Genomic DNA, 24311 nt, shown 5'->3' with positions numbered 1-24311 from the left:
GAGAGGGGTCACGCATGGGAACCCACCGCGCCTGCTCACCCAAGTGCCATTCCCACCACAGCCTCACCACTGCGAGCCATGGGGCAGAGGTATGGGAGCCTGCCGAGGTCCTCGAGCGTGGACTGCCTTGCCACCCGGCCGGTGCCTCTCCCCACTTCCAGCTTCCCGGGGGAGCTGAAGCAGCAGTCCTCCCCCACCCCACCCCCTTCTCCGGAGTGGGTCCGGGGCTCTGCAGCCTACACTGCCGTCATGGAGCGCGCTTCCCAGCTCCTCCCCGCCGGGTTTGGCAGGAAACGGTCCACGCCGGAGCCCCCTACCCCCCCGCCCATCCATGTGGCTGTGAGACGGCGGGGCGGCGGGTACAGCTGGCTGGAGATGGCCCCAGGCATCTCGCTGGAGTCCCTCCTGGGAGCTGCGGCCAAGGTCGCCGGCAGCACCCCGGACTGCTTCAGCCTGGTCGTGGAAGGTGTGGTGCCTTGATTTGAGGAGGACTGTGGTGGTCACCTCTTTCCATCAGCTGCCTTTGGCTGCAGGGTATAGACCATTGCACTGGCTCATCGTTCCTCGCCTCCCAACCCCAAAGCCACCTACCTTTTCACAATTGATGCAGAGGAGCGAGGGCCTCCCGGGGTCAAGGAGCTGCTGCGCTCCACCGCCAACCGTCTCGCACACCGCCGGCGGTTGGCCTGGACTGTGCTGGACAATTTCAACTGGCTGGTGCTGCCGGAGAGCCTGACGCGCGAGGTGCGGGGCCGTGGCCTTCTGGCCTGGGCCGAGGAGAACATCGGCGTCCACCTGCGGGAGCCGTCAGGCAGCGACGCCATAAAGGTGGGTGTTTATGGATGGGGGAAGGGCTGCGAGGGAACCAGCCAGACAGGGCAGGGGGTGGGACTGATACTCGCAGGAGACGCGATGTCTGTCTCGTGAAGGAACCTCCCGCAGCATGCTCCTGCTTTCCACAACCTAATCTTCCCCGTCTAGCTCCGTCACTGCTCCCTGCCCTACCCCCCGCCCCCCCCCCCAACAAAAACACAAATCAGGTCACTGTGGAGCTGGCGAGTGACAGGCGGGTGGCCTTCGTCGCCTCCCCCGATGACAGCCTGGCCAAGCTGCGCGCAAGCGTGGCCGCGCGCGCCGGCATTCAGCCCGACCGCCAGCGCCTGCTCCTGCGCGAGCGCCGGGCGCAGACGCCCGGCGAGGCGGCGGCCTGGGCCGCGCTGCGGGCCGCGATTGCCTGGCTGTCCGTCCTCCTGCACTGCCTGGGCCTGGCTCTGGGGCTGGTGGACCCCGCCGCCGACGCGCCGGTGACGCTGCACCTGACCACGCGCAGCGGGCGCAGCGTGCGCCTGGACGTCACGCGCGACCTCACGCTGCACCAGGTCTCCCAGCTCGCTCTGAGTCAGCACGGGGAGGAGCTGGACCTGGCGGGGCTGACCCTGGCGCCGCGGGACGGGGCGCTGCGTGGGGCCAGGGCCGGGCTGCAGGCGGGGCCCGCCGTCCTGTCGCGGCCGTGGAAGGGCGGCTGCTGAGGGCTGGGATGGGCCTCTGTGGCTTGTTTTCAGCTGCACTCAGCCCCTGCGCCAGCCAGTATTTGGCATTCACCGCTTCCCAAGACGAGGGCTGCAGCGGAGATTCCCCCTGTGCGCGCTCCCGCTCTTGCCACGTCCAGTTCAGACCTTCAGCGGCCCCCCTGTACCACCTCTGCATGTTTCAGCCCCCAGAGCCTCCGCTCGCGCGTCGTAGCCTCCATCACCCTAGAAACGCACACCCATCCGCCTAGTGATCCTTGCCTCTCGACTTACTTACAGCACTCACGACACTTGCTCCATTGACCCCGCCAGCCCCCTTCCCCAATGTCTCAGACGCCTGTGCTCCTGCGCAGAATGCATGTACTATACACGTTCATCCTTGCAATGTACATGTGTAGCAAGCTGATCGCGTGCCACCATGGCAGATCACACATGGTCAGGGCTTCTGGAGTGTACTGTCAGCCGGGTCATTCTGAAATTGCGCACAATCAATCAGACTGTGGAGGGCGGCTGTTGGCCGCTGCCACCCTGCCCCCCCACTCCAGCAACTCGCTGCTGCAGTCATCCCTGCAAAGCCAAGGATTAGTTGGTGAGAATTGAACATGCAACAAGACAGCCGCAACACCTTGACCTGACAGATATTCGCCTCCTGATCTACCCAGAGCAGGGCCGATGCACCCACTCCCAGCTGTCACACCTGTGCACAATGCACTCGATGAGGCACAGCGAATCAGCAGCCTCGTTCTTCGCAAATTCGATGGCATCCTCCAGGTCCTTCTCGGTCTTCGCCTGCCAGGTACATGGAGGAGTGATGATGGTCAGCCCACATGACGAAACATGGCACCCATGGGCAGTCATGCATGAACTGTCCTAACTGTCACTGAGATATATGCCTCGTTTAAAGAGCTCACCCTGGTGGCAAAAAGCTGGCCCTCCTTGTTCTGCATGGCTTTGAAAAGGGCCACATAGTCCCTGTACCAAGGAAGCAGCGCAAACAGGATTGAGAACGGCTGGGAAACTCAGTGAACAATTGGACATTAGACCCTGCACTAAACTCCGAGAGTCTGGGACTCCTGCCAACATCACAACCCACCAGTTCTTGATGATGTTGTAGTTGTTGTCAGCGGGTCCATCGTGGATCTCCACCTGTGCTCGACAGTGTAGGAGGAGTGTGACCTTCGCCGCTGCTGGTCAAGGCCGGCACGTGCATGGCTGCCCAGCCTGTCGAGCCACACAGGCAACTCCAACCTCCACTCGCACCTCAATCGTATAGCCGCCGTTGTTGACGAGGATGATGATGGGATTCTGTCCGTACCGCATCATGGTGGACACATCCTGGGCAGTCACCTGGAAGCTGCCATCCCCGATGCACGCCACCACGCGCCGCCCATCCTTCTGGCCTGCGACCAAGTGGCGCCAATGCAGGTGAGGAAAAAGGAAGGCTACGCATTGCTTGGCAGGTCTTTGATGGCAGGGAGCGAGTTGGGGGACACGACATGCGACTGGATCCCCAGGACTTGCCTCCAATGGCGGCACCCAGCACAGCACCGACGCTCCAGCCAATACTCCCGTACTGCTGCGACCATTCGTACCTGGCATGTGGATGTGGATATTGAGAATGATGTGGGTTGCATGCGATTATTAGTCCTCACCCGTGCACATGCTGAGTGAGAGAATTCGGCGAGGATTGTTATTTGGCATCCAGGGATCTCCAAGTGATGCAGCACTCGTGCTGTTTTGTCCGCAAGGCATGCAGGGACTGCCAGCTCCCACCCAATGGCCATCTCACGTGCATCCCCGTGGCAGTTTGAGCTTCTGGCAATTAAAGATCGAGTCCCCGGTCTCGGCGATAAGGATAGTCTTGTCATCAAGCAGCATTTGCACATGGGCAAAGAGATGCTGCGGGAGGTTTGGATGGTGAGTGAGGGAGAGACTTGGGACCTGGTATGTAGACAGACTCACTCCGTGTAATCATCAAGGTTTTATAATTCTCCTTCATACTGATGGACCCATACTAAGAATCACAGTGCCCACCCAAGCGCAAATGACCTTGGTGCGCAAGGGGGAGCCCTCCTCGCTGGGCTCTACGACGGGCGTGGGCACCCAGAGGCGCTTAAAGATCTGATGGGCGGTGTCATTGGGCGTGATTGCCTCCGCAAGTCCACACAGGAAGTCGTCCATCCGGACACAGCCAAAGACCTGCGGTGCAGGAGGAGTTTATGAATTTGTTCGAAAGTCCAGCATGGGCAAGAATCAAGGAACTGATGAGGCACACCCACTGCACTCACCCATGTTCCACAGCCATCTGACCTGCCAACCCCATAATCCCCTGCACGCTCCTCCACTGACCTGCCCTCCTTTTCCTCCTGCAATCACTACGCGATAGGGCTCCACCTTGATCATGCGTGACTGCTGCAGGTTGAGCGAGTTCCCGGCCGTGGCATAGTCGTTGAACTGTGCACCTGTTCAGGGAGGGTTCAGGATGCATGGGAGGTTCAGTGAGGACTTACTCTTGGAGAAGCGAAGCATGGCTGCAGGCAGGTGCACAGGTGCCGTTCAGCGGGGGCCTGCCATCGTCCCTAATACGACCTGTTGCACGCACACACTGCCCTCTCAGTCACAGGCTCCTCCAGTCTCACCGACAAAGAGGGCGGCATCTGCGCTCTCCACCACCTCCGCGACGAACGGGCTGCTGATCTTTAGCATGCGAAAGGCCAGGACCAGGTTATTGATGAGCTGTCACTCCGACGCCACAGCACGGCTGGTCATGCACGCGCATGAGCGTGAACCCGCAGCGACCTCCCCACCGCATGCGCACAGAGCTGCAAGCCCTGCGAGGTTCCCCCCACACCCAGGTTCCCACATTCGCCTTGCATCCAAATCCCTGCCACAAATCTCAATCCCTCCCTCCCCCTTCCACCTCCGCACACCTGCCCCCAGTAGGTGCCCATCCACTGCGGGTGGTCCTCCGGCACCAGCCCCTTCCCCGCCGCCATGACGGCAAAGGGGTACTGCGCGGCCTCCACCAGGCGCACAAACTCCTCCTCTGCGCCAGCCAGGCGCAGGAGCCCGCCCCCCACCGCCACCGGCTTCTGCTTGCCGGCCAGGAAAGCGGCGGCGCAGCGCACCGCCTGCTCCAGGCTGGCAGGGTTGCTGCGCTTGGGCGTGATGCTGTAGGGCACGGGCGAGGCGTCGAAGGAGGGGTGGTGCAGGGCCGCCAGGTTGGCGCAGACCGCGATGTAGACGGGCTTGGAGTTGTGCAGCGCGGCGGAGATGGCGTGGTCGATCTGCTCGTGGGCGTCGGACAGCTGGCTGATGATGACCTGGTCGCAGGTCACCTGGCGCATGCAGTGCAGCTCCTGCTCCATGGACCCCTTGCGTGCGATGGTGTGGTGCACCAGGTGGTTGCTGTAGATGTCATTGGAGTTGGGGGCGCCTGTGATACATATGACCGGCAGGTTCTCCGCGTAGGCCCCTGCCACAGCATTGATCACCGACAGCCCGCCCACGGTGTAGGTGACCACCACAGCGCCGACGCCAGTGGCACGCGCGTAGCCGTCGGCCGCGTAGCCTGGGTTATAGGTGTGGGGGGGGGGCGGGTGGGAGGGTGGGCGTGCGTATTCGATGGATTCCCATTTGAGGGCAGTGTGTTAAGCCAATCCCCTGTCGACGCCCACCACACTCCATTGTTACTAAGTCCCCGACCCCGTGCACACCAGCATTAAGCTCATTGCAGGTCCAGCGACCCTCCGTGAACTTGTCCTTGACCAGCTCGTCCAGGAGCTGCACGTGGGAAGGCAGTGTGGGGAGGGTGGGAGAGGGCGGGAGACGGAAGCCATTCCCATGCCCAATGGCGAGAAGATGGGAGTGCAGCGGCAACTCCCATGCACATGCACTGCCGATGACGGAGTATGAGCCCGAATGCGGGCCATTGAGTCCTCAGAGTCTCGTACCTGCAGGTTGTAGTCCCCTGTGAGATGGGGAGGCAGGGGTCGACATCGGTGAAATGGCTTCCGAGCACATGACCAACAGCATTAAGCAGGCACCACCCCGCCAGCATGCCCTGCCAGGTGCCAAACCCACTCCAAACATCGCTTACCTGGGACCCCAAAGAAGTGCTTTACGCCGATCTGGGACAGACGGTGGGCGAGGTGCTGTCCCAGGGTGCGAGGCTCGGTCGGCTGATTCCAATCACACATGCTGGCGGTGGAGGGATGGGCAGAGACAGATCCGAAACAGGGGGTGGTGGGTATTAATAAGCTCGATACCTGCTGAGAATGTGAGGGCATATGCCTGCATGCGCCGCACGAGACCCTTGATGTAAAGCTTTAACCCAGTTCCTCCAGGTTCCGTTCCAGAGACGGAGCCCTGTGTGCACACGTGGGCCCACCCGCGTCCTCACGCAGTTCCGGCATTCCCGCGGCTGTGTTGAGCCGACCCTTAGGAGTCTGCGTGATCAGGCTGCCCGTTACCATATCTCTGATATTGTTTAAATTGCTCGAATCTTTCTACGTCTGCCGATCAGCCTTCCTTCTATTTCTCAGGGTGGGAGTCCCGACTGCCCGCGTTCCGACAAGTACTGGCAGCCATGGCCCTGATGCTGGCCCGCCGCTCCCTCGCCCGCTCCCTGCTGTCCCGCATGGCCCCCGCCATGAGCGGAGGTATGCAGCAGGGCGGGTCCCTGGATCCGCAGAACTCGCAGACCCGTTACAAGAGCTCCCACGCGGAGAACACCAACAAGTTCATCGTGGAGGTGCGGTGGGAACTAGGCGGGTGGGGACTGGGCGGGTGGGATCTAGGTGATTTAATCTTGCCGCATACCTGAGTTGGGGTGGTGTCGTAGGACGGCAACGGCGCTGTTGGGGCCAAACGTCTCCGAAGGTGGCGGTCCAGGGGGGTCCCTTCTGGCATCATTTTGTGTTGGAGCTGGGACATTCTTTGACCTGGCCAGCTTTATCACCCTATGGTTTTCTGGAATGTTTGGGTGGCATGACATGGTCGCACGCTCCCTTTCACTGCTCCCAGCAGTTGTATCAGTGTTGCAGATGCCCCCTGCCAGCACTCTCCCCGCTGGGTGCTCGATCCGGCTGTCTGGACCCCATTCGAGGATCCATTCAATCTCACCCTTTCCTTTCCCCTCCCTCCTTCACTGATCCACGCAGGCCCTGCAGCACCTGGAGTACCCTGAGCGCCTGCAGAAGCTGCTGCTGACACCCGAGCGCGAGGTTTCCGTGGAGCTGGCCATCCTGCGCGACAACGGCGAGGTGGCGACCTTTGACGCATACCGCGTGCAGCACGACAACTCCCGCGGCCCCTACAAGGGCGGCCTGCGCTTCCACCCCGACGTCGACATCGACGACGTGCGATCGCTGGCCTCTCTCATGACCTGGAAGACGGCGGTGATGGACATCCCCTTTGGCGGCGCCAAGGGCGGCGTCACCGTGGACCCCTCCACCCTCTCCGAGCGCGAGCTGGAGATCCTGACCCGCAAGCTGGTGCAGGCCCTGCGCCCCATCCTGGGCACCTACGAGGACATCCCCGCGCCGGACATGAACACGGGTGCGCGCGAGATGGCCTGGATCTTCGACGAGTACACCAAGTTCGAGGGCTACTCCCCGGGCATCGTCACCGGCAAGGTAGGAAAGGGGGGGAAGGGGGTGGGGGGGAGCAGGAGTGAAAGGGGTTGGTGGGCGTACATGCGTGTGTAGAGGTGGGTGCTACTACGGCATGCGCGGCTGGGCCATGCAGCACTCCCTGCTTCTGCACCACCTCCCTCGCCTCCGCCCCCGTCTCCCACCCTCCCCCCTTCCCGTACAACCTCCAACCCACCCCTCCCCCTCACCCCTACCCCTCAACCACTCCAACAGCCGGTGTGGCTGCATGGGTCGCTGGGGCGCGAAGCCGCCACCGGGCGCGGCACGGTGTTCGCAGTGCGCGAGCTCCTGCGCGCCATCCGCATGGGCGAGATCCGGGGCAAGTCCTTTGTCATCCAGGGCTTTGGCAACGTGGGCGCCTGGGCCGCCCAAATCCTGCACGAGCACGGCGGGCGGGTGATCGCCGTCTCCGATGTCTCCGGCGCCATCCACTGCGAGACGGGGCTGGACGTCCCCGCGCTGCGCCAGCACCTGGCCGACCGCCAGGCGCTGACCACCTTCCCGGGCGCCTCCACTGTGCCCAAGGAGGCCATCCTCACCGTGCCCTGCGACGTGCTCATCCCCGCCGCCATCGGCGGCGTCATCACCGAGGCCAACGCCGGGGACCTGCAGTGCAAGGTGGTGGTGGAGGCGGCCAACGGCCCCACCACGCCCGAGGCCGACCAGATCCTGCGCGACCGCGGCATCGTCGCGCTGCCCGACATCTATACCAACGGCGGCGGCGTCACCGTCTCCTTCTTCGAGTGGGTGCAGAACCTGCAGAACTTCAAGTGGTCCGAGGCGGAGGTGAACACCAAGCTGGACGTGGTCATGACCGACGCCTTCAAGGCCATCTGGGAGATCCACGAGGCCGACGGGCTCAACCTGCGCACCGCGGCCTTCGTCAAAGCGCTGCAGCGCGTCACCCGCGCCCGCGTCCACCGCGGCTTCGACTGAGCGCGCTGGTGGTCGGGGAGCGGGGGGGTGGGGCTGGAAAGGGGGGAGGGGGGGAGGTCGGGCGGGCATGGCGAGGGGCCGATAGTGGGGGGGAGGGGGGGAGGTCGGGCGGGCATGGCGAGGTGCCGATAGTGGAACGAGTCGCCTCCATGTGCCAGGCCACCGCCCAGTCCTCCCTCGCCCCCTGAAATGCCACTCGTGACGTGCCGTGCGAGCCCCGCTTTTCCACATGAGCGAACGAGAGTGTGTGATACTTTTGAGCGTGCAAGCTATGAATTGCCCGCAGGCGCCGACGCACCCTGCCGGTGTCGTGTAACAGCTGGGTGCTGCGTGTGTGCTGGGCGGCAGCCGATGAGTGCCGAGCCAGGGTGCCAGTGAGCAGAGGGCTGAGGCATGGGCGAGGCGGTGAAGCATGCCCTTGGTATCAAATGGGAGGGAACTGCCAGGTGACAAGTGTACAAAGCCGGGTAGGAAGGGAGCAGACGTTATCGATTCAGCTACTCATCTTGCTCTCCAGTCCATAAGGGTCAGACCCAGTTGCATCTGGCAGCACCAGGGCTGCCCTCCTGAAACATATCCCTTCCCTCCCCGTGCCTTCATTCATACAGCTCTTGACTCCTGGTCTTTTATTCCCTGCTAGCAAGCAGGAACTACGACACCCGGCTCTGCCACTCCTCCCCGTCCCGCATCATTGTCAACTTGTACGAAGGTTGTTACCATCTGCACTTCCACCGCGAAGACCAAGAAGAGGGCAGGGCAACATCACCTCCCAGGCCATACCCCGACGGCAATCAGGTGTAGCTGGCCTTGTTCAGCACGACTCCCTCGAACCGGGTCTGGAACCACTTCATGGCGTCGTCCTTGGTCACGCGGTGCTGCACGCCCACACGGGCCAGCTGCTTCCTGCGCTTCGCCACCCGGTAGCCGGGGCGCTCCAGCACGACGTAGAAGTCCATGCCTGGTGGGTGCGAGGGGGGGGGGGGAGGGTGAGTCAGGATGACCAAGGGCGAGGGAGATGGAGCAGGAGAAGGGGATTGGGAGCAAGGGTCGAGAGGTACTGCCTTGGGGTGTGGAAGGGAACCTGGAAGGAATAATGTGATAATGAAACAGCAGAAAGGGAACAAAGAGAAAGAAAATATATATCAGGTGTAGCCAGGGATGCTTGCCCCGCGCCGCCCTGCCACCCAGCCGCGTCTTGCGACGCGCCCAAGTGGCGGGGCGCCTTGATAGGCATGGGGCGTACACCCATCCGGCGTCGCTTTGCCAACCGCGCTCATGCTCTGCCGCAGGCGGTTTTTCACGCAGCAGGCAATCAGTATTTTACGGGGCATTAATGGTATGGGGGGGGGTATTTTTTGGGGAGGGGGCTGAGGTGGGGTTGGTGTGGTGGCAGGTGGAGCCGACGAGGTGTGTGTGGCCAAAAGGGACGTTGCATGAGAAGGGCACTTGGGTGCATATAGAAGGGAATGTGCTGAGTCGCTCCCCAAGCATGACACGAGGACCATCCAGCCTCGCAAGCCTGGCGCAGGTAGGCCCATGGATTCCTGGCACAACCCCTCCCACCCTCAATCTACCAGCCCCCAGCCTTCTCACCGTAGATGCCGGTGGAGGGGTCGTACTTGATGCCCAGGTCGATGTGCTCGGTGATGCCGAAGCCAAAGTTGCCGGAGTCGGAGAAGTTGCGGCGCAGCAGCTCGTACTCCTTGACCTTCAGGCCGGCCTCCAGCAGCTGGAGCGCCTTCTCGCCGCGCACGGTGACGTGGCAGGAGATCTTCTCGTTGCGGCGCACAGACCACTGGCGCACGGTGTACCGGGCCTTGCCGAACACGGGCTGCTGCCCGGTCAGCTGCTCCAGCACCTGAGGAGGGGGAGGGGCGGTAGTGACATGGATTCCCAGCTTTCTTCACCTTCGTAACAACATGAGTGCACGGGATGGGGACAGTGCCGGCTTGCCGCTGGGCCAACGTTTCGCCTCGTCATCGGGAGCTGCACTGCCCCAGCCCCAGGCCAGGGCCCGTGTCGACAGCCGTCCGCGACATCACGCCCACTCCCCGCTACGCGACAGCCGCTTTGCAGCCCACATATTGTTTGGTAGGATGTAGCTGCAGAGATATATCCCGCAGCACCCCCACCCTCCGCACCTTGGCGGCCTTCTGCAGACGATCGCCAGACTCTCCCACGCAGCAGTTCAGCACCAGCTTCGCGACGCGGATTTCCCGCATGGGGTTGGATGCCTTCTTGTCCGCCTGCAGGGGAGGGGGTGGGGGGGCCAACCGGGCTCAGCACCCATTGTCTCTCGAGCTGGCCAGGCAGGCCGCCGCAGGCACGCCTCTGTCTCCGTCAGGCCCGTGCATCCCCGCGGCTCACCACCATCGTGTCGAGTAGGCCCTCTCTACAGCCTACAGGCACCTGAAAGAGGGATGCGCTCGCGTGGCCGGCCCGTATACAGAGCGAGGTCCCCCGCCGGGGTCGTAAGCGCGGGGGGACCCTGTCGGTTTCCCGCCACCATATCACGGACCTCCCGGCCCAGGGCGCAAGAGCCATGCATGGACGGGAAAGATGAGCAGGCTCATGCACGGTTTTCCAAGGATGACCAGCAACATACTCAATTTGCACATTCGACTCATCCCAGGGGTGCCATTCCGGCGCATGTGACGGTACTCTCCCCTTGACGGCAGAGAGGGCCCCATACATCCGATCAAACCCTCCCAAGTACATCAGCCGCAGGCTGGCCCCGCGCATTTGTCCTGCGAACATGTCAGGAGTATGCTCAGGAGGGCCTGCTTCGCGAATTACATCGACTCGCTCGCACCTTCTGGCTGCAGTGGCACCCAGGCTCCTTCGACAGCAGAGGCCCTTTTCCAGTCTAGGTGCGACAAGGAGGGACAAGGAGTCGCACTATGCACCGTTGTACCGTGAGCGTTCGTACTCCGCATCGGTGTTTCACGAATGCACCATACGTTTCTCCGTAGGACGCTCCTGCACACCAGCGGCAAGGAGGGAAACTGCAGTGTCAGCAGGGTCCATCCCCCCACAGCACTTTGCCTCCATCATTGAGGGCGACACCAAGGCCACTCCCATCGGCGATGAGAGGTGGGATGTTTGGAGGTCGGTGGTTCTAGAGGGGCGCGCATGGCTCGATGGAATCAGGCGTGGTGCATCGCCTGCACTCCGTGCTCCCAACAGACCCCAGCAGACATGGCCACTAGGGCGCTGTCGCTCGCCATCTGCAGAGCAGCACGACACAAGCCTTTCCCCACCCTCAGCTCATTCCCACCCTTCAGCGAGGTGTATGCGGAGTACGTTGCGGCGTACCAGCGCACGCTGGGCATCCCCGGCGCCGTGGAGTTCTCGCATGGCCCCGACGGCGTGCCCTGCGTCCGCTTGCTTCACCCCACCGGCTCCAGCGCCACTGTCAGCCTGTCAGGCGCCGGGGTCCTGAGCTGGACGGCTCCCCAGGGTCACGAGATGTTGCACGTGCGGCGCGGCGGGCGGCGGCGCGGCGCGCCACCGGCCGGTGGCGTGACCCTGGCCTGGCCGCAGTGGGGCCCGGGCCTGGCGCTGCCCACTGACGGCGTGCTGCGCAGCCTGCCCTGGACGCCAATCCAGACCTCTTGCGAGGCGGAGAACGAGGACGCGGAGGAGGAGGAGGAGGAGGAGGAGGAGGAGGGGGAGGGGGAGGAAGAGGATGGCGACGAGGACGACGAGGACGAGGAGGAGGAGGACGAGGAGGAGGCGGGGGCAGTCGAGCCGGCGCCGCAGCCGCTGGACAGCAGGCCCAGCGTGGTGCTGCATGCCACCTCAGACCGCGCGGTGCATCCCTCCTTCCCCCATGACTTCGAGGCGGTCTACGCGGTCAGCCTGCTGGCCCCCGAGCCCGAGGCGCCGCCCGGCTGGGAGGGGCGCGAGGAGGAGGCCGCGCTCCGCGCCGCGCACCCCCCCTCCGCACAGCAGCGCGCGCGGGAGGCGGCGGCGGCGGCCGCCGCCGAGCCGGAGGCGGGCGCCGAGGAGGAGGAGGCCGAGGTCGCGCCGGCGCGGGGCGCGCCGGGCAGCGGGTTGCAGCTGGCGGACCTGTCCAACCCCCTGGTCATGGCCCCGGACAGCGACGGCGGCCTGGACCGCCTGCCGCCCCCGCCCGTGGCGCTGGCACTGACGCTGTCGGTGGCCAACACCGGCGAGGAGGCCTTCACCTTCACCACGGGCCTGCGCACGCGCCTGGCTACCGAGGACGCGCGCACGCACGGCCAGTACATCAAGGCCGTGGGGCTGCACGGTGCGGGATGGGGAGTGGGAGTGGGCAGGTCAGGGTACATTCCGGGCCGCATCCCATGGGGAGGGGGGGGGCTGGCGCGTCGCTCCGTCATGCCCTGGGAATGAGTGGTGTGCCCTGCTCTGTTGCGATGCCCGCTGAACACCCCTCAGGCGTTGCCCTGCTTGGGTGCCAGATGTACATTGGCGGCTTTTGAGTTTGATGCTCCCCCCCCCCACCCCCACTCCTGCCTGGGCTGGTAGACTCATTCGATCCCAAATTCATCCTCATCACCTCCCAGCTCTCACCTCCCATCACACCCCCACCCTGACATCCGCCCCCTAACAGAGTTCCTGTCCCACCCACAGGCAAGCACACGCTGCGGCGCGAGTCCAACCCCGCCCGGCCCCGCATCCGCGTGGAGAACGAGCAAGCGGTGAGCTTCGGCGGGCGTCAGCTGGACCGCGTGTACGTCGACTGTGGCGCGCGCGAGTTCATCGCGGTCTGCCCCGGCCATGCCGCGCATGTCGAGGTGAAGAACCTGCGCGGCTTCGACGACGTGGCGCTGGACCACCCCGCGCTGTCCTACCCGGAGGAAGCGCGGTGGTCGGTGGGCATCGCGCCCGCGCGCGTCGCCAGGCCCGTCAGGCGCGTGTGTGGGGAGCGGGAAGGGGGGGAATCAGGGAGGGGTCCTCTTCCTGAGCAGCAACGGGGTCCTGGGCACGGGGAGGGCGGCTGTGCTGGGTCCCTGACCGCACAGTACCTCTTCCCACCCTCTCTCGCAGGCTGGAGCCGGGGGAGACGTGGACGGGGGAGGCCCATCTCATCGCGCGGCAGGAGTACTGGGACCAGGCGCCGTGGGAGAGGGAGGCGGGGCTGAGCGCGGTGCCGCCGCCCCGACTGGACTCGCTGCGGAAGACCAAGATCTTTCAGCGCCAGCCCTCGCCGGCGCGCGGGGACTGAGGAGCTGCTGGAGATTCGAGGGTTTGAAATGGTTGCCAGGAGCTGGGTGAAGCAGCAGAGCACCTGCTGTGGCCACACGTCCCAGCAGTGTCTTGGAGCGTGCTGTCTCGATTTTGCAAACCCCTGGTGCGTATGCTGGAATCTCCAGAGCCTGCACCACCCCTCAAAGAGAAGACACTGAGCACATGAGGTGTTACAGGGGCACATGCGCACTGGAAAGAGGGGAAAGCTTGAGAGACCGCCGCTGTCCCTCATGCAGTGGGCGCAGCGGGGACCTCCTCCTTCTTCTTGCCAAAGATCTTCATGGCCGAGTAGATGCCGACGCCCCAGCCTGCCAGCACCACGAGCACGGTCTGCTCCTCCTTCCATCGCCCAACCTGTTGATATGAGGCTGTGGGTGTTCACGGCGTCTGGCTGCGGATCAGTTCTATGCTCTTGGCCATGCAGTTCAGAAGGAGGCCTAAGCCTCCCAGGGCCTGTCAGCCACGTCCCGTCCCGTACACCCAATGCGCACCTCCATGGGAGACTCCCAGAAGTTGATCTTCTCCTCGCCATGAGCATCTGTCAAGGGCCGTCCGGGCGGGTGAGTCGCGAGGGAGAGACACCCGACAAAAGGAGTGCCAGGGGTGTGGTGGAACATCAAGCTCATTCGTTACTGAACACACAGCTTAGCATCTCACCGGCAGCAAAGCTCCGTCGCGGCGCGGCATTGGCGACGCGCTGGCCCATCAGGCGCCGGGAGAGGGGGGCGAGCTTCTGCAGTGCGGACGCCATGCTTGTTCGACTGAACCCGAGGCCCGAGGAGTGTCACAGCACAGATTTCAGGGCCTAAGACGGGATAGGCAGGGAACTGGAATCAGTGAAGGTCCTGCGGCACGAGACCGTGCTCCTGAGTCCGGGGATTCACAAAGCCAGGAGTGCAGCATGCACCGCATGCTACTCCTCCAATGTTCAAAACCCAATTCAGAACACATGCATGGAGGCGGAGTGGATCCCTCCATGCCAGCATCACGCTCCCTTGTACCGATATGTAGTCCTCTGTAAAACTGTAAGCCGAAGCCTCAACACAAAGAACCCATCCTAACCGCAAGATCAGGACATCGTTCAGAATTCTTCAGGATGGGGAATGCCCCATTGTCATCGACTTCCCATCGACCTGTGCACTAAAGCCTCTCCTTTCACTGTCATGAGCACGTTGGCCCTGGAGAAAAGGGTGTCCACCTGCTGAAGGAATCCAGCCTTGCACCTCAAGTTTACCACCAACACAGTTTGCGCAAATGAATACACTGCATCCGTTATATGGAAACCTGAGATGCCACATTTTGTTGCATTTTCCCCTTCAAAAGATGGCTCCGTGTACAAAATGGGTGTCGCATGGGTGATCATGTGTGGATTGATGTCCATGTGCTGATTTCGCGCTCGAGTCCAAAGGGGAACATTTACCACCTTGCCCGGGAGAGGGCAGCTGAGGGGATCCGGAAGCTCCGCGCAGCCATTATAATCCATTGCCGTTGATTCACAATCATTACTAGGGTCTGAATGCCCCTTGTCATGCCGGATCATGAGTGCGCATGATTTCATTCTGGGGAGTCCCGACGGCACCGCTGCCATGTCTGGGAGACCTCCGATACACGGCAAAGCACATCGCACCACGCGGCGAAATTTCCCCGAGCGCGTCCGTGCCTGAAAACTAGATATCAGCCTGCTGAGACCCGTAATTTGCTATATTCATCCCATACCCTTCATTCACCTTCATCGCGATCAAATATGGTAGGCCACGCAATGCGTAACCCGTCCGCCAGGAGTGTAGCACCTGTGCTTGCACTGATGGTGCTCCTCGCGGCCATGACCCCCACCCAAGCCCTTACCTTCGAGACGACAACCTCGCTGAGGGTGAGTGAGCTTCTAATGCCATACCATGACCATGGGGATGTCTCAGAGTGCCTACGAAGCGGGTGAACAATATTTTTTGGGAGTAGGTTCGTACGCCGCCAACGCGGCTGCTTCCGGTTGGTCTCGGAGAGCATGTGCTGAGTTCACATGCACCATCACGCCTTCCATTCGCAGGGCATGTCGAGAGTTGGTCGTCTTCTGAAGGCATCTTCCTCGGCATCGGCGTCCGCTTCTGCTCGGGGCAGTTCCGAAGTGGCCTCCGCCACAGCCTCGGCGACGGCCTCGGCGGTCGCAAACGTGTGCAGCGGGGGGGACGCAAGCGCACAGGCGTCTGCGGCATCCCAGGCCATCGCGACGGTGAGATTAATATGAATTTACAGGTTTATCGGTATTTCAATATTCCTGCAAGATATCTTTGTTCGAGGCGACCGCAAGGACTGAAGATATTTGCACAATCTATGTCAGCATGGAACACTTCAGTTTGTCAACTTCCTCAACCACATTCTCTACCCAACACAGGCGAGTGCCAAGGCCGTTGCCTCCACCTCTGCTTCGGCGATCACCTCTGGACAGGGTAGCAGCGCGTCTGCCTCTGCCACGGCCACTGGTGCGCATTGGGTGATCTTTGCCCCTCTGTGTGGCTGTATTCTTGGATGATCACAGTGATGTGAGCCATGTTCCTGTGACCGGTGCTGCCCAGTCCCGACACTAACTCAACCACTCACTCCAAACCCCACCATGCCTTTCCCATTACAGCCACCGCCATCGCTGAGGCCGTCGCCACCGCCATGGCCTCAGCCGTCGCCCAGGCATCATGCTGCGGCGGCAGTAGCGCTGTGAAGGCCGCAGCACAGTCCATCGCCACCGAGACCAAGAGCGCCATCGCCAAGGCGGTGTCTGACTCTTCCGCATCCGCCAGCAACGGTGGCACCAGCCAGGCCTCGGCTGTCTCGGAGGCTGTGGTGCGTGTGAAGGGGTGTGGGGGTTGGATTGCGGATATTGTCTTTTGGGAAGCATATGAGGTCGGGGACTGCCAGATCATGAAGTGCTCAACTGGTGCATCTTGGACAGGAGGGAGCCTGTGATTGCGACACCACTGCTTGCACACAGTTACAGGCTGGCGTTTGGTCATCCACACTTTTCTTCCAACCCTCTGCCCCGAACCCCCCATCCACCCAGGCGTCCGTCACCGCCACTGCCCTGGCAAAGGCCCTGGCGACCGTCTCCGGCTGCACAGGTGCGTGTCATGTAGCATCGTGGCATGCATGGCACGGCCTGCGGTTGTTCTGCCGAGGGCTGACCTTCTTGTCTATTCACACACCCGGCTTCGGGCGATTTCTGAGCTGCAGCAACCTCTTCCCCACCCCCCGAACCACACATGTGCAGCGTCTGCGGACACCTCTGCCACCGCCACCGTGACCACCGGCTCCCAGGGCAGCACCCCCAGCTCCGGGGGGTCGGCCGGCAGCAACGCCGGCGCGTCTGCCAGTGGCAACGGCGCCGCGTCCGCCAGCGGCATGGCCGGCGCATCCACGGGCTCCGCCTTCACCCCCATGCCCTCCGTCATCACCTTCCAGCCCTTCGCGTGCTTCGGCCCCGTCAAGGACAGCTGCTGCGTCAGCCCCTACCCCCAGACCTGCAACGGCGGGCAGTACACCAAGGTGAGGCGCTGCCCTGGTGCATGGCCCTAGGAGTTACATGGCTTGCAGGCAGTGCTCCTGGGCATTGCATCAGGAACTGGGTGATTACCCTGGCCCACCGCTGGCACGGCCCTCTCCGCTGGTGAGACAGCGCGCTCACCTTTCCTCCCCCTCCCTCTCCTCTCCTTCAGACCGCTTCAAGCCCGCCCACATACTCACAGCTGGCAAATGGTCAGGCCTGGGGCATTCCCTGCTACTGCTGACATGACAAACCCATGTACAGACCTCACCCGTGCCAAACCGAAACCGACAGGCTTCAACGTGCTTCCTGATCAGCGATGCGCACTCCATTCTATTATGTGCTGGCCTTGCAGGCGGTTGTGTAATCTTCCCCATCCTCAAGTGTCCTGGGATATGGTGATGGATTGGGTCGGCGTTCATGTCGAGCGATGCATTATACGCTTGCTGACAGCAATGCATGCAGCATTACTGTCGTGATCATCACAGCCTACGTCGCAGACAATACTGACGGTGAATTTAATAGTTTGATAAACAACATTGTACAGGGAAAGCAATGTCGATTCCACGATTGCACGCCAGGCCAGTCGGCCCGGCGTCGCCCGGGTCGCAGGCCCGTCAGCAAGCCTGTCAATCATTTGAATGAGGATATAATCATATTGTGGCTCATGGCGCTCTGGTCGTGGGGGCCATAGACCTAGGCCCACTCAGGCACTCTGAAAGGATGGAGCACCCCCTGGAGGCTGCCCCCGCCCCCCAGGAGATTCCTCTCACCAGCTGCCCCGGCACTGAGGTTGAAACCCTTCAGCATCACATGGCGCAGTGTGTCGCGGACCTCGAGGCCGTGAAGGAGGCCCTGCTGGCCTGCCCAGACGACCCTGAGCTCCTGGAGGTGAGAAGGGGACGCGCAGGCCAAAGGTGCGCTGCGCTCCAGTCCTCCTGGATCCCTTTGATTCGGCCCCTGCACTCAGTACGCATCCTGGGCGCCCTTTCACACCTGATGCCCAGGCCAAGCAGCTCCTGGAGGAGTCCCTGGAGGGCGCTCAGGAGGATGCGCGCCTGCCCGACGATGGGACGCTGATCCAAAAAGATGGCTCCTGCTCCGCCTCGCCCAGTCTACCCCAGGCAGCGACGCCCCCGCCCGCCCCGCTGCCTCACGCCCCGCGCGTGGCGGGCCGTGGCGCGCCCAACAACGCCCGCATCAACCCCCGCAGCCGGTACGCACAGGAGGAGCCCGACTTTGGCGACCTGGCGCAGGCCTACCCTTACCTCAGACCGTTCCTGGTCCCCAGGGTGTGTGCGCATTCGCGGAAAGGGGGAACAGGGACGCGGGGGGGCCGTCCCGTCGACGCTCTCCGGCAGCCGTTCTGACCTGCGCCCCGTGGCACACGGTGCCTTGGCTCGGTGGCGGCTTGTGCGGCACGCTCTGCGCCTGCCCCACTGCACCCTGCCTTCATCCGGGCGCCCCATCCCCCCCCCCAATGAACCCCCACGCCAGGGCACAGGCCGTCCCTCGCTCAATTTCCGTGACCCGCGCGCCTGCGTGGCGCTGACGCGGGCGCTGCTGGCGCGCGACCACGGCCTGCGCTGGGACCTGCCGCCCGGCCACCTGGCGCCGCCGGTCACCGGGCGAGCCAACTACGTGCACTGGGTGCAGGACCTGCTGGCGCTGAGCGCGCCGGAGGGCGGGGAGGTGTGCGGCCTGGACGTCGGCACAGGGGCCAACCTGATCTACCCGCTGCTCGGCGCGGCGCTGGCCGGCTGGCGGTTTGTGGGCGTGGACGTGTCGCGCGCCGCGCTGCGCGCGGCGCGGCGTCTGCTGGACGCCAACACGGGCGTGGCACGGCGGGTGACGCTGCGCCGGGTGCCCATGCAGCCGGAGCAGCGCGCTTTCTTCCATGGGATGGAGGCCGCGCCAGAGGGCCCCGAGGGAGGAGGGGGGATGGCGGGGGAGGGGAGCGGGGCGCCGCCAGCGGCGGCGCGTGGGAGGAAGTGTCTGCGGGAGACGCCGCGGGCGGTGGCATCCTCAGCGCCGCCCTGCGCGCCGGCGAGGCCTTTGCCTTCTGCATGTGCAACCCGCCCTTCTTCGAGAGCCTGGACGAGGCGGGGCGCAACCCGGCCACCGCCTTTGGCGGCACGCCGCTGGAGATGGTGTACCCGGGTGCGGCGCGGGCGGTGGGTCTTGTAGGCTGGGGGTGTGCCTATCAGCGTTGTTTCTGCCTGGACGTGTTGACATTCAAGGATGGAGGGTCTGGGCCACTTTGATGCTGTATGCTCTGGCTGAACCTCGAGACTCGAGCCCAGGAAGGCCGCATCCCCCCCCTCTCCGGCCCCCCTCCACCTCCCCCCCACCCCCGCCCCAGGCGGCGAGGCGGCCTTCGTGCTGTCCATGCTGGCCGACTCATGCACGCTCCGGTCCCACATCCACTGGTTCACCACCATGGTGGGGAAGAAGTCCACGCTGCGCGCGCTGCGCGGCGCGCTGGCCCGCGCCGGGGCACGCGTCGTGCGCACTACCGAGTTCGCCCAGGGCCGGACCAGCCGGTGGGGGGTGGCTTGGTCCTGGGCCGCGCCGGCCGCCGCCGCCGCCGCACCGCTGCGCGCACCCGCGGGCAGGGGCGCGGCGGCCGCCCTGGACCCGGCCCGGCGCCGGCACATGAGGCCTGTGCGCACCGAGGCCTCGGCCGTGCTGCGCGCGCTGTGCGAGGCCGCGCGGGGATCCGGGCGCGTGCTGCGCGAGGTGGATCCCCAGGCATTCTCGTTGACGGTCGAGGTGGGCGGCGGCGGCGGCGGCTTGGGGGGGGGCGTCGCAGCGGGCGCCAAGCGGCCGCGTGAGGCTCCCACCAGTGGTCCCGGGGACGACCGGGGTCCACACCCGGCGCTGGCTCGCTTCCAGGTGTTCCAGCAGGCGCGGGGCGAGCAGACGGTGGCGGCCAGCCTGGAGGGCGCGAGCGTGGGCGGGGACTTTGCGGAACTGGTGTCGGCCATGTGGGCGGCCCTGGACGGGCTGTGATGGAGTGTTTTTTGTGCCCGGCCGGCGACAGTTCTGGACCGGCGCCGACCAGGCTGCCGCACCTGGTCTCCTCGCAGCCGGGCGGCATGCACCGCTGGAGTGCTTGGGACCCACCATTGGTGCTGCTGCAACATGGAACCCAGGACACAGAGGAGGGCATCCAATGCCCCGGAGGCTCACCCAGAGGTATTGAATGCAAGGAGCCCTTGCCAGCGTGGAACATTTTACTAAGCATCGAGATCGACATGAATCTTATGGTAAGAAGTCGTTCGTGTGCCTGATCACCTGTTGACAAGGTGACCTCCAGGGACGGGCTCCATTCCCCTCTGTTGAGGTGCCGGACAGGAAGCCTGCCACCCGAATGCCATGCACACACATCGGAGACCCACACCATGCTCTGGCCGAATCCCTGCTTGGCGAATGCGTGACTTGGCATACTTGACACACCATGCAACGTTCGTGGGACCTCGAGCTGTGGCAATGACTCCAGGGCAACAAGTTGACAGCAGAGTCCGGCCTCAGCGCAGAACCCTCACACCTCCGACTGAGGGCACCGATGCGGTGATCTGCCATTCCTAGCATATGCCATGGCGTCAGGGTCACCCATAAGCCCTGCTCAGCTGTCTTCCAGGCTGCAGCGGGCCATCAGCCCCCAGCTCTGCGAGCATCTTACCAGGAAGGGCTGGGCGGTGGCCGACGGGGTCTTCGGCAGTGACGTGACCTCAGCCTTGCGGACCGAGCTTGCGTCCCTGGCGCCCTCCATGCAGCACAACAGCACGGTTCTTGTGCATCCCGCGTCAGGGACCAGCCTCCTGCCCAAGCTGGCCATCAATGAGGCCGAGCTCCGAGACCCGGTATGTGTCAGAGAGGGTGGGGAGGGTGGGGAGGGGTGGCACTCCCCTCCCGTGCAGCCTGCCATGCCACCCCCAGATGGTCCAACCGGTATTTGATTCCAACCAAATAGCCGCAACGCCCCACAAAAATCATCCTCCCTGATCCATCCCTGGCAGGCCACATGCGCCGCCGCTCCCTTGTGCTCGGCGCTGCAGGAGGACGCCACCCTCCGGGTCATGCTGTCGCTCTTCCTCCCCGGTTTGCGCCTCGAGTCCCAGGCCATCAAGGCACAGCACAACACGGGGGGCTGCTTCCCCATCCACACTGACAGCGACTTTGGGGTGGACGGGCGGTGCATCACTGCGATCGCATACCTGAACCCGGGGTGGCAACCCTGGCAGGGAGGGGAGCTGAGGCTCTACCCCTGGCCCTCGGAGGCGGTGGACATCGCACCCCTGAACGACAGGCTGGTCCTGTTCAGCTCCAAGACCATGCTGCACAGGTGCAGCTGGGGGCTGGCGAGTGGAAGGAGTGGGGTGAGAGGATTTGTTGCTCTGGAACTCACACTTTCAGCCTGCCACCCGGAGCTTGGAGGTCAGCAAGGGCTCTCTCTTGGGTGCGAACTCCATCATCACAACGTCTGCTCCCACTTCTGGCACCCCCTCCAGGGTCTTGCCATCACGGGCAGCAGACCGCTACTGCTTCACCATGTGGCTGTCAGAGGGGCGGAGCCAGGCCCGACCCCCGACCCCACTCCAGCCCGAGGTGGGGACGAGCGAGGAGGCATGGAGGCGCCTCGTCCACCCATCGCTGAGGAAGCACGCGGCGCGGTGGTGGCTGAGGGATGAGTGGGCCGCCAGCCTGGAGCAGGCGCACCCACCCTCCCCTGCCCGCGATGCCTTGCTGGAGGGGTTCTGGGGGGAGTTGGGCATTATTGAGCGCGTGGTCAAACCCCTGGTGGACCGGGCACAGCCGCCTGGGCCGCCCGTGACGGAGTGGCTGTGAGGAGTGCCAGTGTTGGAATTACCCAGACCACTCCAGAGGGTCGGGAGGTGCACTATGTGGAGGTACCCTGCAGTTCACTGACCTCCAATTTCGAGCATTAAAGTCTGGTTGAGTTTGAATGAAGCATGCTGCTTGAAAAGAACCATGTTGTATCAGTTTTGTGAGGGACATGGGCATAGGACCCTTGCCACTCCTTCTTCCAGCCCACGACCTAGTGTCGGGGCTCGACGTGGGCGAGGGTGCGCCAGAGCAGGCCTCGAGACAAAATCTCATACATAGTCGTGACAAAGGATGTCCACCCGGGTGTCTCGTCCTTGCCCGGCATCATAAGGCTCCCTCTGGGTGCCTCCACATCCCGCTGCAATTGGAGGCCCAGCGCCTTCGGGGAGATTCGCAGATCTACGGCAGATTGCGCCAGGGACAAGCACCCAGGTTGCTTCCATCCCGAGCCTGCCCCCCTTCCCCACCCGACTCCGTGACGGGCACCATAACTTGCGTGTGGTATGCATTCCATGTATGGAGAGAAACGGGTGACTCGCCTCGACCACGTCCCCCAGTGAGGCCCAGTCGCTCCTTCGGGTCGGGACCTCGGGGCAAGAGGCGCTCCGTGGTCGCGTGTCCGTCATTACGCCCCCGAATGAGCTCGACACCCTCCTCCGCCGAGAGGAAAGGCATGACGACTGTCGCACAGGCGTCCACGACCGGCCCGGAGCCGGCAGCCGAGGACGAGAATGCGACCTACAAGTCGGACGCCTTTCGCATGCAGTGTATGAAGGTGCGGGACTCCACCAGTCATTCCATGATATTTTTGCCCTGCCATGTCCCCGTGGATCACCCGCGTGGTCCTGCCGGCTCGGTTAGGCGACGTGCACGGTGGCGTTAACACAGCCTCCCTCTGCTCCGCGGCCCCCCCCCCCCCCCCACGGTGCTCCCATGTTCCAAGCGGTACGTGCACGACTGGACGGAGTGCCCTTTTGCGCACCCGCAAGAAAAGGCTCGACGCCGGGACCCGCGGGTATTCTCGTATACAGGCATAGCCTGCCCCAACATGAAGAAGGTGGGCCTGTTGGGTGTGATCTCTGTTCTATTTGGGCTCCACCTGCAGCAGGTGCTCCTTGTTCTGTGTCTGACGCGCTTGAGTTGCCCAATGCACGTCCCTGTGGCATCAGCTGGTTTACTCACTGGCCTGTGCCAGCGGCTGCTCGGGGCAAGGGGTCCCGGCTCCCATGCCTGTCCTTTGCAGCCCGCTAGCAGCGCTGCCCCGCCACCTGGCCCCCGCACTGTGCATGTTCCTCCTTTCCAACCTCTCAGCCCCCCCCTTTCCGTCCATCGCAGGACGGGCAGTGCCCCATGCGGGACCACTGCCCTTATGCCCACAACGTTTTTGAGTACTGGCTGCACCCCACCCGCTACCGCACCCAGCTGTGCAACGATGGCGGGAGCTGCCGGCGCAAGATCTGCTTCTTCGCTCACTCCCTGGACGAGCTGCGCGTGCCGGCCGTGAAGCCCTTCGTCTCGCCCGAGGCGTTGGCCGCCGCCGCCTCCGCGGCCGGGCCGGGCGACAGCCGCCGCTCCAGCTCCTCCCACCACGACAGCAGCGGGCGCCCCTCCCTGGACTCCGCCGCCAGCGTCGCCAGCGGCCAGCAGGCGGGCGGCGGCGCGGGCCCTGCGGGCGCGCAGTCGCTGCCGTCGCTGGTAGCCGTGCTGGACGCCGCGCGGGGCCAGCAGGCCGGCCGGGGCGGGACGCCTAGGGCGGCGTCATGGGGAGGCGAGGAGGCGGGCGGCGGCGCGGGCAGGCAACCCCGCGCTGACCCCGGGCTCTCCGCGGCGCTGGGCGCGCTGCAGGGCAGCCCCGGCTTCGACCACCAGGTGCGAGGGCCGTGGCAGCCCCGCTTGGTGGCGATGATGATGATGGGATGGGATGGGATGGGATGGGATGGGATGGGATGGGAACATGGGGAAGAGGGGGGGGGCGCGCGCGCGCGTGCGCAAGGGTTTAGTTTCGCTGCAAGGCCGACCAACGGACGTGCCACTGCTCCCGTGGCACTGCTAGTGGGTGAGCCACTTCCTCCCCAACCTTGCTGCCTCCCATGCACACCATCACGATGGTGCCCGCCTGTTCCACCCCCCACCTCCACCCAAACGAATCCTGCACAGGCCCGCGGCGTGGTTGAAGTGGTGGCGTCACTCCTGGCGCAGGATCGCCTGGCCCCCGCCCAGGCCTCCATCATCCTGCAGCAGATGCTGCCCTCATCAACGCTGGAGCTGCTGCACAACGCGCTGGCGGCCACAGGCGCGGCGGGCGTGCAGGCGCCGGCCTACGCGCCGCGCGCCGCCAGCCTGGGTAGCTACCAGGCTGCGCAGGAGGCGCAGGCGCGGGCTGCTGCGGGCGGCGCCTCGGAGCAGGCGCGGAGATCCATGGAGGACTCGCGCTATGCCAGCCTGCTGCAGGCCTACAACTCCGTGGAGCGCGCCTACCAGGTGGGTGGAATGGGCATGGAGAGGGGTGGAGGGGTGTGTAATTTGAGGAGGATGCCCTGCCCGCAGCGTAGGTGCGTTCTCCAGCGTCATCTGCCT

General features: G+C 64.1%; 11 protein-coding genes across 11 annotated transcripts in view; 8 read left to right on the top strand and 3 right to left on the bottom strand.

Moving 5' to 3' along the window:
* Positions 1-78: 78 nt before the first annotated feature.
* F751_5082 (hypothetical protein) lies at positions 79-1529 on the top strand (the record flags this gene model as incomplete). Its single annotated transcript, XM_011398825.1, has 3 exons — positions 79-466; positions 584-828; positions 1041-1529. The coding sequence occupies 3 exons, from the start codon at positions 79-81 to the stop codon at positions 1527-1529; spliced, it is 1122 nt and encodes a 373-aa protein (XP_011397127.1).
* Positions 1530-2017: 488 nt separating this feature from the next.
* Positions 2018-5728, bottom strand: F751_5081 (Pyruvate decarboxylase 2; the record flags this gene model as incomplete). The annotated part of the gene is made up of 14 exons (XM_011398824.1): positions 2018-2096; positions 2227-2318; positions 2441-2501; positions 2623-2675; positions 2790-2929; positions 3078-3121; positions 3319-3428; positions 3564-3728; positions 3879-3991; positions 4169-4226; positions 4460-5100; positions 5246-5312; positions 5483-5499; positions 5629-5728. The coding sequence occupies 14 exons, from the start codon at positions 5726-5728 to the stop codon at positions 2018-2020; spliced, it is 1740 nt and encodes a 579-aa protein (XP_011397126.1).
* A 389-nt stretch (positions 5729-6117) lies between these two features.
* Positions 6118-8307, top strand: F751_5080 (Glutamate dehydrogenase B; the record flags this gene model as incomplete). The annotated part of the gene is made up of 4 exons (XM_011398823.1): positions 6118-6282; positions 6692-7165; positions 7397-8098; positions 8278-8307. The coding sequence occupies 4 exons, from the start codon at positions 6118-6120 to the stop codon at positions 8305-8307; spliced, it is 1371 nt and encodes a 456-aa protein (XP_011397125.1).
* A 603-nt stretch (positions 8308-8910) lies between these two features.
* On the bottom strand, positions 8911-10492 carry F751_5079 (60S ribosomal protein L11-1; the record flags this gene model as incomplete). Its single annotated transcript, XM_011398822.1, has 4 exons — positions 8911-9077; positions 9713-9977; positions 10261-10365; positions 10487-10492. 4 exons carry the CDS (start codon positions 10490-10492, stop codon positions 8911-8913), a joined length of 543 nt encoding a protein of 180 aa, XP_011397124.1.
* A 713-nt stretch (positions 10493-11205) lies between these two features.
* Positions 11206-11561, top strand: F751_5078 (hypothetical protein; the record flags this gene model as incomplete). Its single annotated transcript, XM_011398821.1, has 2 exons — positions 11206-11212; positions 11353-11561. The coding sequence occupies 2 exons, from the start codon at positions 11206-11208 to the stop codon at positions 11559-11561; spliced, it is 216 nt and encodes a 71-aa protein (XP_011397123.1).
* A 647-nt stretch (positions 11562-12208) lies between these two features.
* On the top strand, positions 12209-13331 carry F751_5077 (hypothetical protein; the record flags this gene model as incomplete). Its single annotated transcript, XM_011398820.1, has 3 exons — positions 12209-12392; positions 12737-13022; positions 13154-13331. The coding sequence occupies 3 exons, from the start codon at positions 12209-12211 to the stop codon at positions 13329-13331; spliced, it is 648 nt and encodes a 215-aa protein (XP_011397122.1).
* Positions 13332-13516: 185 nt separating this feature from the next.
* Positions 13517-13720, top strand: F751_5076 (hypothetical protein; the record flags this gene model as incomplete). The annotated part of the gene is made up of 1 exon (XM_011398819.1): positions 13517-13720. The coding sequence occupies one exon, from the start codon at positions 13517-13519 to the stop codon at positions 13718-13720; it is 204 nt and encodes a 67-aa protein (XP_011397121.1).
* F751_5075 (hypothetical protein) lies at positions 13583-14105 on the bottom strand (the record flags this gene model as incomplete). Its single annotated transcript, XM_011398818.1, has 3 exons — positions 13583-13708; positions 13846-13892; positions 14012-14105. The coding sequence occupies 3 exons, from the start codon at positions 14103-14105 to the stop codon at positions 13583-13585; spliced, it is 267 nt and encodes an 88-aa protein (XP_011397120.1).
* Positions 14106-15113: 1008 nt separating this feature from the next.
* Positions 15114-19895, top strand: F751_5074 (Methyltransferase-like protein 16; the record flags this gene model as incomplete). Its single annotated transcript, XM_011398817.1, has 9 exons — positions 15114-15228; positions 15399-15521; positions 15981-16186; positions 16404-16461; positions 16611-16885; positions 17706-17774; positions 17891-18175; positions 18381-18649; positions 19544-19895. The coding sequence occupies 9 exons, from the start codon at positions 15114-15116 to the stop codon at positions 19893-19895; spliced, it is 1752 nt and encodes a 583-aa protein (XP_011397119.1).
* Positions 19896-20656: 761 nt separating this feature from the next.
* F751_5073 (Egl nine-like protein 3) lies at positions 20657-21734 on the top strand (the record flags this gene model as incomplete). Its single annotated transcript, XM_011398816.1, has 3 exons — positions 20657-20749; positions 20906-21231; positions 21398-21734. 3 exons carry the CDS (start codon positions 20657-20659, stop codon positions 21732-21734), a joined length of 756 nt encoding a protein of 251 aa, XP_011397118.1.
* A 673-nt stretch (positions 21735-22407) lies between these two features.
* Positions 22408-24311, top strand: part of F751_5072 (Zinc finger CCCH domain-containing protein 24) — a gene marked incomplete at both ends in the record, with an annotated part of 3993 nt that continues 2089 nt past the window's right edge. Inside the window, 3 exons of the mRNA XM_011398815.1 lie at positions 22408-22509; positions 23070-23603; positions 23892-24219. Of these exons, the coding sequence (XP_011397117.1) occupies positions 22408-22509; positions 23070-23603; positions 23892-24219 (964 nt within the window). The remainder of the gene's footprint in view (positions 22510-23069; positions 23604-23891; positions 24220-24311) is intronic.

The sequence above is a fragment of the Auxenochlorella protothecoides genome (genome assembly GCF_000733215.1).
Source record: "Auxenochlorella protothecoides strain 0710 unplaced genomic scaffold scaffold56, whole genome shotgun sequence".
Lineage (NCBI taxonomy): Eukaryota > Viridiplantae > Chlorophyta > Trebouxiophyceae > Chlorellales > Chlorellaceae > Auxenochlorella > Auxenochlorella protothecoides.
Note: the sequence above shows the minus strand (reverse complement) of the source record. Positions and strands in the feature narration are given on the sequence as shown.